The sequence below is a fragment of the Acanthochromis polyacanthus genome, chromosome 1 (assembly GCF_021347895.1).
Source record: "Acanthochromis polyacanthus isolate Apoly-LR-REF ecotype Palm Island chromosome 1, KAUST_Apoly_ChrSc, whole genome shotgun sequence".
Classification (NCBI taxonomy): domain Eukaryota; kingdom Metazoa; phylum Chordata; class Actinopteri; family Pomacentridae; genus Acanthochromis; species Acanthochromis polyacanthus.
The window spans coordinates 35,526,946-35,540,922 of NC_067113.1; the positions used below are offsets into that span (position 1 = coordinate 35,526,946).

Genomic DNA, 13,977 nt, shown 5'->3' on the forward strand with positions numbered 1-13,977 from the left:
AACGCCGGTGACTCGGCTCAGATTTAAACACCAACTGAAGCATTTTTCTGTCTGCAGAACCCAAACTGTTCATTACGAACACTTCAGCTTTAATCTTCAGTCATGTGATTCCTGTTTGTGTTTCTGATCTCAGGTTTCTGTGATAAAATGCAGCTCAAGGTCCAGAGAGTTTCACACTCAGACCTTCATGGACAGATGTGGACGATGACCTCGTTAAGTTTGGATCCAGGGCACACCTGAGGAGCCCCTCCCTCTCTGTTGACCTGGACTCACCTGTCCAACATGCGTCACTCTTCAGCAATAGCCGCTGTTAGACGTGTTTTTACTGACAACTCTGTGAAAAACAATCTGGGGTTTGATCTGGAAAATCTCGTATGACGACTTCAGGAGTGGATCTGATCTGCCTCATTTAGCAGGAAAAAGAAGTTTAAACCCTCAGATGAAACAAAAGCAGCTGATCTAAAGGTGGAAAACGTGTTTAAGCAGAGAACAAAGCAGAACGTTTCCCAGTCTGAGCCGCGATGGACAAATCAAGCTTCAGAACTCTAGCAGCAAAACAAACGTAAATCAAGTCTGTGAGACGCTGAAAAATGTTTATCACTGAGAATTAGTGACTTATCAAAAACATAGAAGTTCTACAGCTGTCAGAGAACTGTTCTATGAGGCAGGATCTGAGGTTGTGGAGGTTACTTCAGGTTTAATTACAACATTGATTCATTTCTTACATCACCATGGTAACTGGAGCTGAACACCTGATCTGCTCTGGAACAGGTGACGTTCTAGATAACAGGTCAACATGTTTCAAAACATCTATGGACCAACCAGTCCTCCTGGAAAACGACATCACTATGACAGAACGGTTCGACACGACTTCATAGGTTCCTGCTATTTGTAATGTTATTCTAATAGGTTTGCAATGGTTCTAAAGTGGTTCTATTGAGTTTGTAATGGTTCTAGAGTTGTTCTATTGAGTTTGTAATGGTTCTAAAGTGGTTCTATTGAGTTCGTAATGTTCTAAATTTGTTCTATTGAGATTGTAGTGATTCTGAAGTTTTTCTATTGTGTTTGCAATGGTTCTAGAGTTGTTCTATTGAGTTTGTAATGGTTCTAAAGTTGTTCTATTGTGTTTGCAATGGTTCTAAAGTTGTTCTATTGTGTTTGTAATGTTCTAAAGGCGTTCTATTGAGTTTCCAATGGTTCCAGTAGAGCTCTACTTTGGTAAGGTCGTGCCATACCAGTGTTTCATGGAAATTCTCTCCAAATTCATGTTGATTCTAACTAAATTCTAGCTGAACTGGCCTGGAACGGTTCCAGCGGGGTTCTAGTGGATTATTTGGATCTGTACTGATTATAATGGGGTTTTCATGAAGTTGTTATTCTGAGATTCTAACAGTCTGTACTTTAGCATAAACAGTTCTATTGAGGTTCTACATGTTCTATCTGGAGATTAATGACTTTGTGTTGTGAGATAACATCAGCCCACTGAGGTCATGTTAGTTCTGCAGGTGTTCTACTCAAACCACTTCATTTTCTGGGGTTCTACAAGTTCTACTGGCACTTCAGCAGCATTAATCTGATATTTCTAAGACCATAATGGATCTATAAAGGTTCTTCTGATGTTAGTGTTGTTCTGCTCGGGTCAGTTTAAGTCGTACCAATTCTACATGCATCACACAGGTTCTTCTGAGGTTCTTCTGAGGTCACACCATTTCCTCTGCAGTTCTACAGACTCTACTAGAGTTCTACTAGCATCTCAACAGCATCATTCTTACTTTACCAAAGCCATAATAGATCTATCTAGGTTCTGCTGAGGTTCCACTGAGGTCTTGTTGACTGTACTGGACAACAGAACGTTTTCCCTCGGTGGTTCTGCCACCTGCTGTTTAAAGAACATAGAACCTGATTGGTGGAAGCAGAGACGAGGCGGGAGGCGTCAGATCTGCCACAGGCTTTTATTGCAAAGTGGCTTCCTGTGATCTCAGAAACAACGTTCCACTTTAAGGCTCCAGATGTCGTCGTGTTCTTGTTGTTGTTGTTGTTGTGGGTCTTCTCTCACTGCTGGGGTCAAATCTGCTCGCTGTAGTGTTTCTTTACAAAATAAAGGTGCCCTCTAACTACCTCTGGTGTGACGTTTACATTCGAACTGAAAGTAAGGCGACAACCAAACAGCTAGAATGACGGTGAGTCCGACAGGAATGAGAACGGAGGAAACAGACGTTAGCTCGGTGACAGACTCAACCTGTAGTGTTTGAACAGAAAGTGCTGGCTGATAATCGTCTTCTCGATGCATAGTCTAACACTGGCTGCGGGGAACATACTGGAGAAGAAACAACAGTTTACAATAATAAATAAAGTCATATGTAAAAAGCGTCATGAGTGCGACCCGTGTGCTGCGGGAGGCGGGCCCAGAAGCTCCGCCCCCCGCACCCAGGCTGCTTCCTTCACATCGACTTTTTGGCAAAACTCTGGCTGTGAGAGAGACAACCTTCCTGGGTTTGTGGTGTTTCTGCCGGTGAACAGAGTCATGTGGCAACAGAGTGGGCGGGGTTTGCATATCATTATGTTAATGAGATCTCGTTCATGTTGAAAAAAGCAAAAAGAACAAAAAGAAAACAGGCCTAAAGACGCTAACTCCTTCAGGACGCGGTACAGACAGAGCAAGCTGCTGGGTGAAGCGGCGGTGTTCGGGTGGGGTCAGGTGCTTCGGTCCGATGGCACGGCGGTTGGCTTGGCTCCGCTCGGCTCGCCGCCGTGACATCACAGCGGTTTGCCCTCCAGAGACACCACCACGTTCCCGCCCAGCTTCTCAGCCAGCGTGGTGCGGTCCTGGATGTCGTCCAGCCCGTTCACCTGCCACTCGTGTTTGATACCTGAGGGAGGAGACGCACCTTAATACACACTACTGAATACACACACACCTTAATACACACTACTGAATACACACACACTACTGAATACACACACACCGCTGATTACACACACCTGAGGTCACCCAGGGGTCAGACACACCTGAACCTGACCTAAACCAGCAGGATGTGACATCACGCTCCACACAGCTGAGTCACAGCTTTAATTCATTCTCTACCTGTGAGTCTGACTCCCCTCAGATCCTCTGACAGGAAACTAATGGTAATTTTAAACGCGATAAATAAAAATAATATAAAAAATAACAGTAATAAATCCGGACCCGTTCTGAGGATCAGCCTGAGCTCTCACCTGTAAACTTCTTTTTGATGGCATCTTTAGAGCTGGCGTAGATCATCTTGCTCTTCAGCGGAGCGCTCTCTGGAGCCCTGGAGGGGAACAGCAGCAGAAAAAACACAATCAGACACAAACACCATCAGATATAAACAAACAAACAGAAACACAATAAAACCAGTCAGATTCCTGGAGGTTCTATTGGTTCTTCTGCTGGTTCCAGTTAGAACCACGTCAGGTTTTTCATGGATCAGTTGGACTCTCAGTTTGTGTTTGTCGTTACCGTAGCAACACAAGTTCTGTTTTAACTGTAAGTTCAAAACTAGTTAACACTAATTAGTTTTTTCTTTGACTGTAGTAAATTTTTTCATTTTTTTCCCCTATTTTCTGTAAAGGTATGTGTAGTTGTTTGTATGTCGTTGTTGCTGTTGTGTGTCTTTGTGTTGATTTTGCATCTGTGTTCATTTTGAGTCTCATTCTGTGAGTTGTCATATCTTTTCTGGTCATTTTGTGTGTCTTTACAGTCAGTTTACTTCTATTTATGCACCTCTTTTTGAATCGATTTGCGTCTCTGCAGCAGTTTTGCATCTTATTGTGTGTTTTTATGTCACAGAGTTGGTTTTCTCTCTGCACATATTTCATTTTTAAATGTGGTTCTGTCTCTCTTTGGTCATTTTGCGTCTCTTTTTGTCCTGGATGCTTTTAACAGTGATTAAAGGCATCCAGGACTGAACATAGGAGTCAGATTTGAAACGGTTCAAACCTTCCTGATGCCCTTTTAGAGCCAAACAGATCCAGCAGTCTGACCGAGACCAGAACACTAGAACACAACCGGATCAACTGGGATTTAACAAATATGTGAGCAGCAGCTTCAGGTCCATCGAGCAGCAGCGAGTTAGAAAATATAAAAACTAAAGACGGTGATCTGGAGGACAAAGTACAGCGAAGTTATCAGAGAATGAAGACGGATCCAGGAAGTTTTCAGCTCCTGGAGTTAATTCAAACCGTCTATAAACATAAAAACACACGAGACAAGCAGCTGCTGGGAACATTTCAGTCACTTTTACATCATAAATGCTAAAAACCTCCTAATTGTAGCTTCTTCTTTTATTATATCTGGCATTTAAAGCTGGACGTGGGGCTGTACACTCAGAACTAGCTCCAAAAGAATCATTTTAAAGGTTTCATTTTAATTCTGCAAACAATTTTTAGTTGTTCTAGTTTCAGGTAAACAGTTTACTGCTAACGGCTAACAGTGTCCGTCTATTAAAGGTCCACATTCAGTGTTTTTCTAATTATCTGTGTTGTCATTTTAGTTCCAGACAAAATAAAAGTAAACAGAAGCAGAAGAGCTCCCTGTAGAGCTGCTTGAAGATAAATGCTGCTAAAGTTGTAATAAACACAGTAAAATCTCACACAATCACTGAAACACTGGAATAATTCACTCTGTTGGTGCAGCTGGACCATAACTGCTGACGATGCTAAGCTAATGCTGTCACTAAGAGGTTAGCTGTGCATCTTAGCCTGCAGCTAACGCTAGCTGGAGATCCATAAAATCTCCTTAAAGATAGATTAACTCTAACACTCTGATCTGACAGACATCAGCTGCTTTCACTGTGGTAAACGGCTATGCTAACGGCTATGCTAACAGCTAAGTCAGGAGGCGGCTGCAGGATCTGGAAAACATTAACTTATAGTGCTGTAAGAGCTGGACTTTAGCGGGCAATAAAAGCAGCAGTGAGCAGAAAGCAGGAGATGAACTGTTACTGATCTCACAGTAAAGAGACGAGAGCATCATAGCGTAGCATTAGCCACTGTAATAGCAGCTAATGTTCTTACTGGTGGAGATGTTTGTGATTCTTGAGTCGACCAGTTAGAACAGAGAGTTAAAGCTAGTCTGACTTAAGAGAGAATGCTACAGATAGCATTAGCCGAAAGTTAAGAGGCACCGCTAACCTCTTAGCACAGCATTAGCTGCTATGAAAGCAACTAATGTCCTGACTGGTGAAGATGTTTGTGATTCTTGAGTCTATCAGAACAGAGACAGCTAATCTGACTTCAGAGAAAATGTTGCAGATAGCATTAACTGCAGGTGAAGAGGCACAGATAACCTCTTAGTGTTAGCATTAGCCACTGCAATATCAGCTAATGACCTGATTGGTGGAGATGTTTGTGATTCTTAAGTTTCTGCGAAGACATGACTCGACAAGGTTGAACAGAGAGTTAAAGTTAGTCTGATTTGAGAGAGAATGCTACAAGTAGCGTTAGCCGCAAGTTAAGAGGCACAGCTAACCTCTTAGTGATAGCATGAGCCGCTATGACAGCAGCTGATTAGTAGCAAAGTATTTGACTCTTGAGTCAACCAGCTATAGAGTTAAAGTTAGTATGACTTTAGAGAGAATGCTACAGATAGCATTAGCATCAGGTAAAGAGACACAGCTAAACTGTTAGTGACAGCATTAGCTGCTATAAAAGGAGCTAATGTTGGGATTGGTGGTAAACTTTGTGATTCTTGAGTCTCCCAGTTAGTACAGACAGCTAAAGTTAATCTCACTTTAGAGAGAATGCTACAGGTAGCGTTAGCCGTAGGTTAAGAGGCATAGCCAACCTCTTGTGCTAGTATTAGCTTAGCACTGATGGCAGAATACGTTCCAGCTGCAACAACAAGTGAAGTATTCTGGTGTTTTCAGTGTAACAGAGAAACTTTTGGGTAAGACTGTGGTGTTTATTGATACCCTTCAAAGGGCTATGCTAACGTGCTAGTCAGTCTCTCTGCGTAAACAATCAGTGTTGACTGGCTACTGCTAGTGACATTTAACCAATCAGATGGACCTGTGGGCGGGGCTTCGTTACTATAGACAGAAAAGCAGCACTTAGTACTAACATGTAGCAACGCAGCTCGGAGCTAATCCCTGAGCTACCGACCCCAGGTTTCCACCAATCACTCACCAGAAGATGAAGACCAGGTCCTCCTTCTTGGACTCCTTGGTCTCGTAGGTGGCATCGTAGAGGCCGTATCTGCAGTCGTTGAGGGGGAGGAGCTTGACGAAGGTGGCGTACGGGTCCTCGACGGTCTCTCCGATGTCGCCCACCAGGATCTGCTTCCCCTCCTCCACGATGATCTTCTTCCGGTCCTCGCTCAAGCAGAACAGAACCGCCTTCTTCCTCTTCTTCACCTCGTCCTGGGTCGACGACTTCCTTACCTTCATGTCGTTGAACACCCTGATGACCTCATCGTTCACTGTCACACCTGAAGCCTGGTGAGGAGCAGGAGAACGACGGGTTAGAACCGGTTTCTGTCAGTCATCGGGTTAGAATCAGACCGTCAGTGAAGGCAACGTCACGAGGAGTAATGGACATAAAAGGAAGTCAGCAAACGCAACGCCACAAAGATTCACTGAACGTAACGGGAAAAGAAGTGAACAAACACAACTCCACAGGAAGTTGGTGAACGCAGCACCTATAGGGAGTCCTTGAACACCCCATTGTGAGAAGTCAGTGAACTCAATGCCTCAAGGAGACAAAAAAAATGTGATGACACAAGGACTCAACGAACACAACACCACAAGGAGTCAGTGAACGCAACGTTACTTGAAATCGGTGTACGCAATGACATGAGGAGTTAAACATGGCACTGATCAGTCAGTGAACGCAACAACACGCCATAAAGAGTGAGGGAACACAACACCACGCCACGATGAGTCAATAACAAGACGTTATAAGAAGTCAACAAAGCCAACAGGAAGTCAGTAAACGCCACAGCCTGAGGACAGAATGATGACTCATCGTAGCCATGGGAGTCAGTGAATGCAGCACCAAAGTAAAGTTACTGAGTTCTGATCCGGTTTCTGTTAGGGCTGGACCCGAATATCCCAATATTCGTTCGCTGCGGTGGTATCCCCCCCCCCCCACCACCACCACCACCACCACCACCACCAGTCGGAACGAATTTTCGGTGTTACTGTCTTCCCTCCGCCTTCGGCCCACTTCGGCTCAACCCGCCGTGTTCGGCTCATCCGTGTTCGGCCCCCCCGTCAGACGTTACTGGGCGGAACGAATATTTGGATATTCGTCTTTAATAGGGCCCAAATATCCAGAGACCAGAAACTACTAGTCGGGCCAGCCCTAGTTTCTGTTTGAACCAACTCTGGAACCCGTCCAGGTTCTTCACACCTTTATTGTTCCATCAGCAGAACGTTTTAATTGATGCAGAATCATCAGGACGTTCTCCCTCCAACAGATCAGATGTTAAACTTTATTAACATCTGGTCCGTTAATAAAGTTCAGCTGCTGAACAATAAAGTCTCTGTGAGTCGAGGCGGTTCTCAGGGGAACAAACCTGGAAGCTGCAGATCAGCTGACTGTCGAACTAACAGAACTCAGCTGATTAGAGTCTGTTTTATCTGAAACCTTCTCAGAGCTTCAGTCTGTCCATCAGCAAACATCTGGAGGCCAAACTCTGCTGCCAGATGTTTTATTGATCCAGTTATTGATTCATCATTACTGAAGATTTAGCATCTGAATGTGGAACTTCAGATCTCTTCATTGTATTTTCATTATTTTATTATTAGCTTTGTGTTTCTGAATGAAGCTTTAATGTTAATAAACATCTGGATCTTTGCTTTTATTCACTCAATTAATTAGTCGCCAAGAATTTAATGAATCGTACAAATATTCTGATAATCAGTGGATTACTCAGAGAAATTTTAAATAAAAACAGTTTAAATTCTGTGATTTCAGCTTCATAAATACAAACATTTTCTGGTTTCTTTCCTTTGTGACAGTAAACTGGAGATCTTTAAACAAAACAAGACATCTGAGGAAACAATGTAAACAACTAATCAGTTGAAATTAACAGATAAATTCATGTTAGTTGCACATCTTTTTATGTTTCTACTGATTTCCGAAACATTTATGAATAAATTTGAGCTAAATTCCAAAGAAGCAGCTGCAAAAATGAGTAAATTTGATCACAGAATGACAATAAAATTGAACATTAATGAGGAATAAACTTCCTAAAATCCTGAATATTTCCTCAGCGATTATTTTCATCATTAATGGATCATTTTCTTGTTTAATTAATTTGCTGTTCTGTCAAAAAATGTAAGAAAATCGTGATAATTGCTCCTTGAGGTTGAAGGAGACATCTAGTAATGTCTGTTTAAGTATTTAAATGTCTTATTTTTAGGTTTTATTAGACAGAAATAGAGCAGAAAGCAGTAGAACAACACGTCAGGACAGAATCTGATCATTCAAGGACAGAAAATGTTCAAATAAATCAAAATTAGTGGAAAGTTTCAGCTCTGATTTAAACTGAGGAGGCTTTAAATAGAAACCCTTCCAGAAACCAATCAAAACAGCTGCTCTGCATGAAGTTAGATCAAAAAAGACTAATCTGTTCATTAAAATCTGACAGAGATTTAGTTTATTTTCAGGTTCGTCTGTTTCTGTGAACTTTACGTCTGTTGAACATCTGGAGGGAATTTATTTCAATCTGAGACTTTTACAAAGAACTTTTGGCTCATTTGTTTAAAACTCTTTTAAAGTCTTCACTGTTTGAGCTCCAACTATTCTTTAATATCATTTCCCGATCCACCGATGAGTTCCAACAAACGTGAGAAACGTCTCCTTTTGTCCAAAAATCTTCAGTTTAGTGTCACAGAGGAGAAAAGAAACCAGAAAATATTCACATTTTAGAAGCTGAAATCACAGAATTTAAAAAATTACTAAGTGTGACTTTAAGCAACACAAAACACCGTCGACTGGTCACGTTTGCTAAATTTACACAGAAAATAAGCAAAAATAAACAGATTTGCTTTTCTTTAAATCAGAATAAAAACTCTCTCCACTGCAATAAACAAACAGACATCCAGTGTATGAACGGCTACCGATGCTTCAAACTGGATTATTTGTCTTTAAATTTACATAAAGAAAGAAAAGTCTTCAGAATCTTCACACCAGAGTATAATCTAGGGCTGGTCCGAAAAGTGGTTTGTGGCCTCCGAATATTCGGGCCCTATTAAAGACGAATATCCGAATATTCTTTCCGCCCGGTAACGTCCAACGAGGGTGGGGGGGGTGAATATTCGGATACCAAAATTAATATCCGGATTCCGCTGTAGCGAACGAATATTCGGATATTCGGGTCCAGCCCTACTATAATCATAAAAACGTGACAGAAAATTGATCTAAAATTTAAAACATTCACATGAAAAGAGCTGCAATCATTTAGTTTAGATGTTTTTTTTGTTAAAATTTACTAGAACTGAATAATCAAATATCAGAAATATTGGTGGAAAATTGGACTTTAATGTTGGATGACTGTTAAATTAATCGCAAACCTGATTAAAATCACTGCTTCTGGTGACTTTAAATGACTAGAACATCTCAGAAATTAAACTTAAAGGTGAATTTCAAACTATTTTTAACAACAGATTCATAATTTTAAGTCATTTCTGGCTGCAGTGTCTCAGATTTCACAGAATTTAGATTTTTTCCTTTCTTAATTATTCAAACTGTTCAATCAACCGTTTAATTAGTTACAGAAATCAATAAATCACTGCATGTTATTAATCTGAACTAACAAATGGAAACTGCAGCACATGTATTAAAATAAAGATTTTAGACTTCTGTCATTTTAATTCATATTTTTATTTCCAATAATCTCATTTAACAGCAAAATGTATTATTTCTACACCCCTGTGATGTTTTTTATTCTGCAGCAGTAATGTTAATAACTTTGCTGTCTCAGCTTCTTAAATGTGTTTTATGTTTTAAACGTGTCGTTAAAAACGGTTCATTCAGAGTTAAAACCAGCAGTTATTTCCAAAATAAACTCACTTATTAGTTATGTTTTTAATGTTCTGAGCAGAAAAGCTTAAAATTATTTGTTTTTTACAAAAAGTTTGAAATAAAACTCCAGTTATTCAGTTTACAGTGAGATATGATGAAACTAAAAGCAGGAACATCGACTCAGTTTTTGCTGTTTTTGCTTGAAAACCCCCCAGAAAATTGTAAAATAATCTTTAAACTGAGCTGAAAAATACACTGAAAACGAACAACCTGCAGCTTCTCAGATCAAAATCTGTTATTGATCAGTGATTACTGGTGCTTTTGGTTGAACAAACAGGAGATTTAAAGATTATTTTAGATTTTTTCATAGATAAACAGTTGAGTAATGCGCGTTGTAGTGTCGATCTGATTCTTTGATTTTCGAACAGAAATCAAAGATCAGCTGATTTAAACCTACAATTAAAACCATAAAATAATTAAACTTGACACCAAACTGAGCTGTGAGCTAAAATCCAGATTAAATGTGAGAAATACAGTGAATTATTTCCATTTTTGCTGATTTATTTCAGCTGATTTTTATGCTGAATTTTATCAGATTTCCTGCTTTTCTTCTATATAAAGACAACAAATTAATTAAAATGTCATCATAAACTGAATATTTTAGGTTTTTTGGGTTTTTTATTTACTGATGAAACATTAATATAAACAGAGTTTGAGAGCTGAAGCTACCGTCCTTTACTCCTGCACTTTCCTTGATGATAAAAAATATCCACGGACTCCGATGTAAGACAAAAAAAGACGTATTTATTCTAAAACTTTCCAGGGTAACTTACAGGAGTATTCCAAACAAATTTTTACCAACAAAAAATGCTACTGTATGAAAACCGTGTAGCTCCCTCAATAGACAAGCCTCAACGGCCTCTGCCTTTTCCCCGATCCCACTCTTAAAGAAACAGTAACACCAACACAAGTGACTAAAACAAGTAAGAATAAATAAAACACGTTTTGGCTCCCACACAGAGGTTCTACATATGGAGCCAATAATCAATAAATCTAATAATAATCTGATTAATCAGTAATGAAAGTGATCAATAGTTGCAAGTTTATGTTGAAATAAATCAGATTTCAGCGGAAACGAAGGAATAAAAAGCTCCAGATTTAAGGGACAGAATTTAAACTGACTGAAGGAGCTGGTTAATGTAGGGTGACCATACGTCCTCTTTTGCCCGGACATGTCCTCTTTTGAGAGGCTGTCCGGCCGGCGTTTATAAAGTTCTTCAAATGTCCGGGTTTTTGATCCCCTAAATTCCACATAACGCGAAACCGCCGCGTCACGCAGCGCCACGCTCTTTAATCGTACTGCGCAGCACTTAGAACCCATTCTCTTCTATCAGACAATTTCCACTGCACACGCTGCAGAGCGCCAGCGCCGCGTCTCTGAAGCGCCGGCGCGCGCCATGGCGCTGGAGATTCGCTTGCTCACAGGCTGACAGACAGGTAGACACACTGCGAGAGAGCACTCCAACCGAAAGAAAATGCCGAAACGCAAATGTCATTTCACTGATGAAATGCGAAAAAAGTACCCCTGTTTTCGTCCGGGTCGTGTCAAATGGGAGGCAGAATGTACAGTCTGCAAAGCTGGGACTTATGTCTCTGTAGCTAATAAGAAAAGGAAAAAGAAGGGAAAAAGGACTGTTGACTTGAGGCATTATTTCTATATTTTTTTCATTTGCCATTAGACACATTATTTTGAAGAATGGGCTAACTGAACATTGAAGAATAGGCTACCTCTCTTTTTTCTTTTTGTTTAATATTTTGAGGCATTATTTCTATTTTTACATAATTGATAATTGGGAGGTTATTTTGAAGAATGGTACTCTACCTCACTTTTCCTAACTAAGGTGTAAGTGTCAGACTTAAGAGAGATGATTATTTCTTATTTTGTTAAACATCTGAATACATGTGTTCCTACACAACTTGAGTCAATAACTATTAAAGACTAGAGCATGCCATATTTGTATGTGACTGATTATATTGTTTAGGAGAATTGCTTTAATAAATATATTATTTATAAAGCAACTGTTTGTGAGTGTTTTGGGCTATTTTTCTGTATATCCAGGTAAAGTGTTCTTTTCTGGGGAATTCAGAATATCTGTTTAACTGAGTTTGAAGCACAGAAAGCCCCCTGACCCACAGAAAACCCCTAAAAGGGGGGGGGGGACTGGAAATTTTTCGCGCGAGCTGGAAGTGTGTCCTCTTTTCAGAGAAACAGAATATGGTCACCCTAGTTAAGGGTTAGTTAACGGCTGGTTACATGTTGGTTATCTCCAGGTTAACGATTAGTTAACGGCTGGTTAACTCCTGGTTATCTGTTGGATAGCTGCTGGTTAATGGCTAATTAACTGCTGGTTATTTGCTGGTTAATGGCTGATAAACGGTCGGTCCACCGGTGACTCAGTCCCCAGCGCCCAGAATGCGGCCTCCCCGGACTGCACAGTCACGGTGTGACTCATTAACCCGGAATTAACCCAGAATTAACCCGGACCTAACCCGGGCCCTACCGGGGGACCCCGGGACCCGCCTCAGCTCCGGCAGCGGCGCCTACGGTCTGCTCCAGCCGGGCCTCGGTCCCTTGTTTCCGGCTACTTTGAGCAGCTCAGCCCGGCGGCACCACAGCCGGACTAAGATGGCCGCCCCGGGCCACACGGCCTGGGGGCAGGCCCGGCCCAGCCCGGCCCGCCTCGGTCCAGCCCCGAAACACGCACAGTTTATTAGAATAAAAATACAAAAAGGGTGCACCAACGTCCCAGGACTGAATACCGACACCGGAGCCGTTCGTCGGCCACGTAAACACCGAATAACCGTCGGAGCCGAGCGGCTAACTAACGAAAGCCATACTAGCTAACGTCACGCTGCCCGCCGAGCCGCATTACGGTCCTCGGAGGCCCACAGGCTGAGCTCCCAGCCGCCGCCCAACGCCCCGGACCTCCATCCGACATCGGGCACCGTCCCCGACCGGTTCTTACCATGTTGTCCCGGGGTTTGTCCGCGCTGCTTCGCCGTCAGATCGGGGTTTCTCAGGGGTGAAAGGTAGCGGGGAATGTGGCCGGCCGACCGGAGGAGGAGGAGGGAGGAGCGGGCAGGAGGACCGAGGGGGAGGAGAGGAGGAGGGGGAGGAGGAGCGGAGCGACGCCGACATCTGGAGGACCGAACCGGATCTTAGTCCGGTGTCAGTCCGGTTACAGACCGAGAAAACGGACGGAACCAGAAAAACACCGGGGCAATTTAAATAGTCACTAAGGGTTTCATTAAACCCACCAAATCAAAAAAAGTAAAAATAATGAAATCTAAATATATAAATAAAAATATATTTTAAAAAAACTGAATAATAAAACCAAAATAAAATCTAAATCAAATGTAAATCAAATAATCTAAACAATTAAATCAAAACAATAAACTCTAAATAATTAAATCCAAAATATAAAATCTAAACAAAAACTCAAAATTATGAAATCAAAACAATAAAATAAGAACAAAAAAATTAAAATTAAATCTAACCAATAAAATCTAAACTATAAAATCGAAATGACAGAATCAAAATAAAATCACAATAACACAATTAAAACACTAAATTAAAAATTGAGGAAAAATTTGACCATTTGGACATAAAGACAAAAATATCAGACGAAATTATTTTTTAAAAAGTAATCTAAATTTACATTGGTTTTAAAAATGATTCAATAAGAATATTGTATTAAAAAAGTCTTTATATAAAAGTCATGTATGTGTGTGTGTGTGTGTGTGTATATATATATATATATATATACACACACACACACACTTAGTGAGGACATCCATAGGCGTAATGCATTTCCTAGAGCCTTACCCTAACCTTAACCATCACAACTGATTGCCTAAACTTAATCCTTACCCTAACCCTAACCAAACCTCAATTCATAGCTGTTCTCTAAAAACAAGTCTTCACCC

General features: G+C 41.0%; 1 protein-coding gene across 1 annotated transcript; it reads right to left on the bottom strand.

Annotated features, from left to right (window-relative positions):
• Positions 1–1,933: 1,933 nt before the first annotated feature.
• Positions 1,934–13,173, bottom strand: cfl2 (cofilin 2 (muscle)). Its single transcript, XM_022197872.2, has 4 exons — positions 13,017–13,173; positions 6,148–6,455; positions 3,217–3,293; positions 1,934–2,870 (listed from the first exon to the last, which is right to left on the bottom strand). Exons 1-4 carry the CDS (start codon positions 13,017–13,019, stop codon positions 2,758–2,760), a joined length of 501 nt encoding a protein of 166 aa, XP_022053564.1. The 5' UTR covers positions 13,020–13,173; the 3' UTR covers positions 1,934–2,757.
• Between the last annotated feature and the right edge of the window lie 804 nt (positions 13,174–13,977).

Coding starts and splice junctions, on each gene's coding strand:
- cfl2 (XM_022197872.2), bottom strand. Junction 3,294..6,147: donor GACCTGGTCTTCATCTTCTG/GTGAGTGATTGG, acceptor GTTCCCCTCCAG/GGCTCCAGAGAGCGCTCCGC. Junction 2,871..3,216: donor CATCAAAAAGAAGTTTACAG/GTGAGAGCTCAG, acceptor CTCCTCCCTCAG/GTATCAAACACGAGTGGCAG.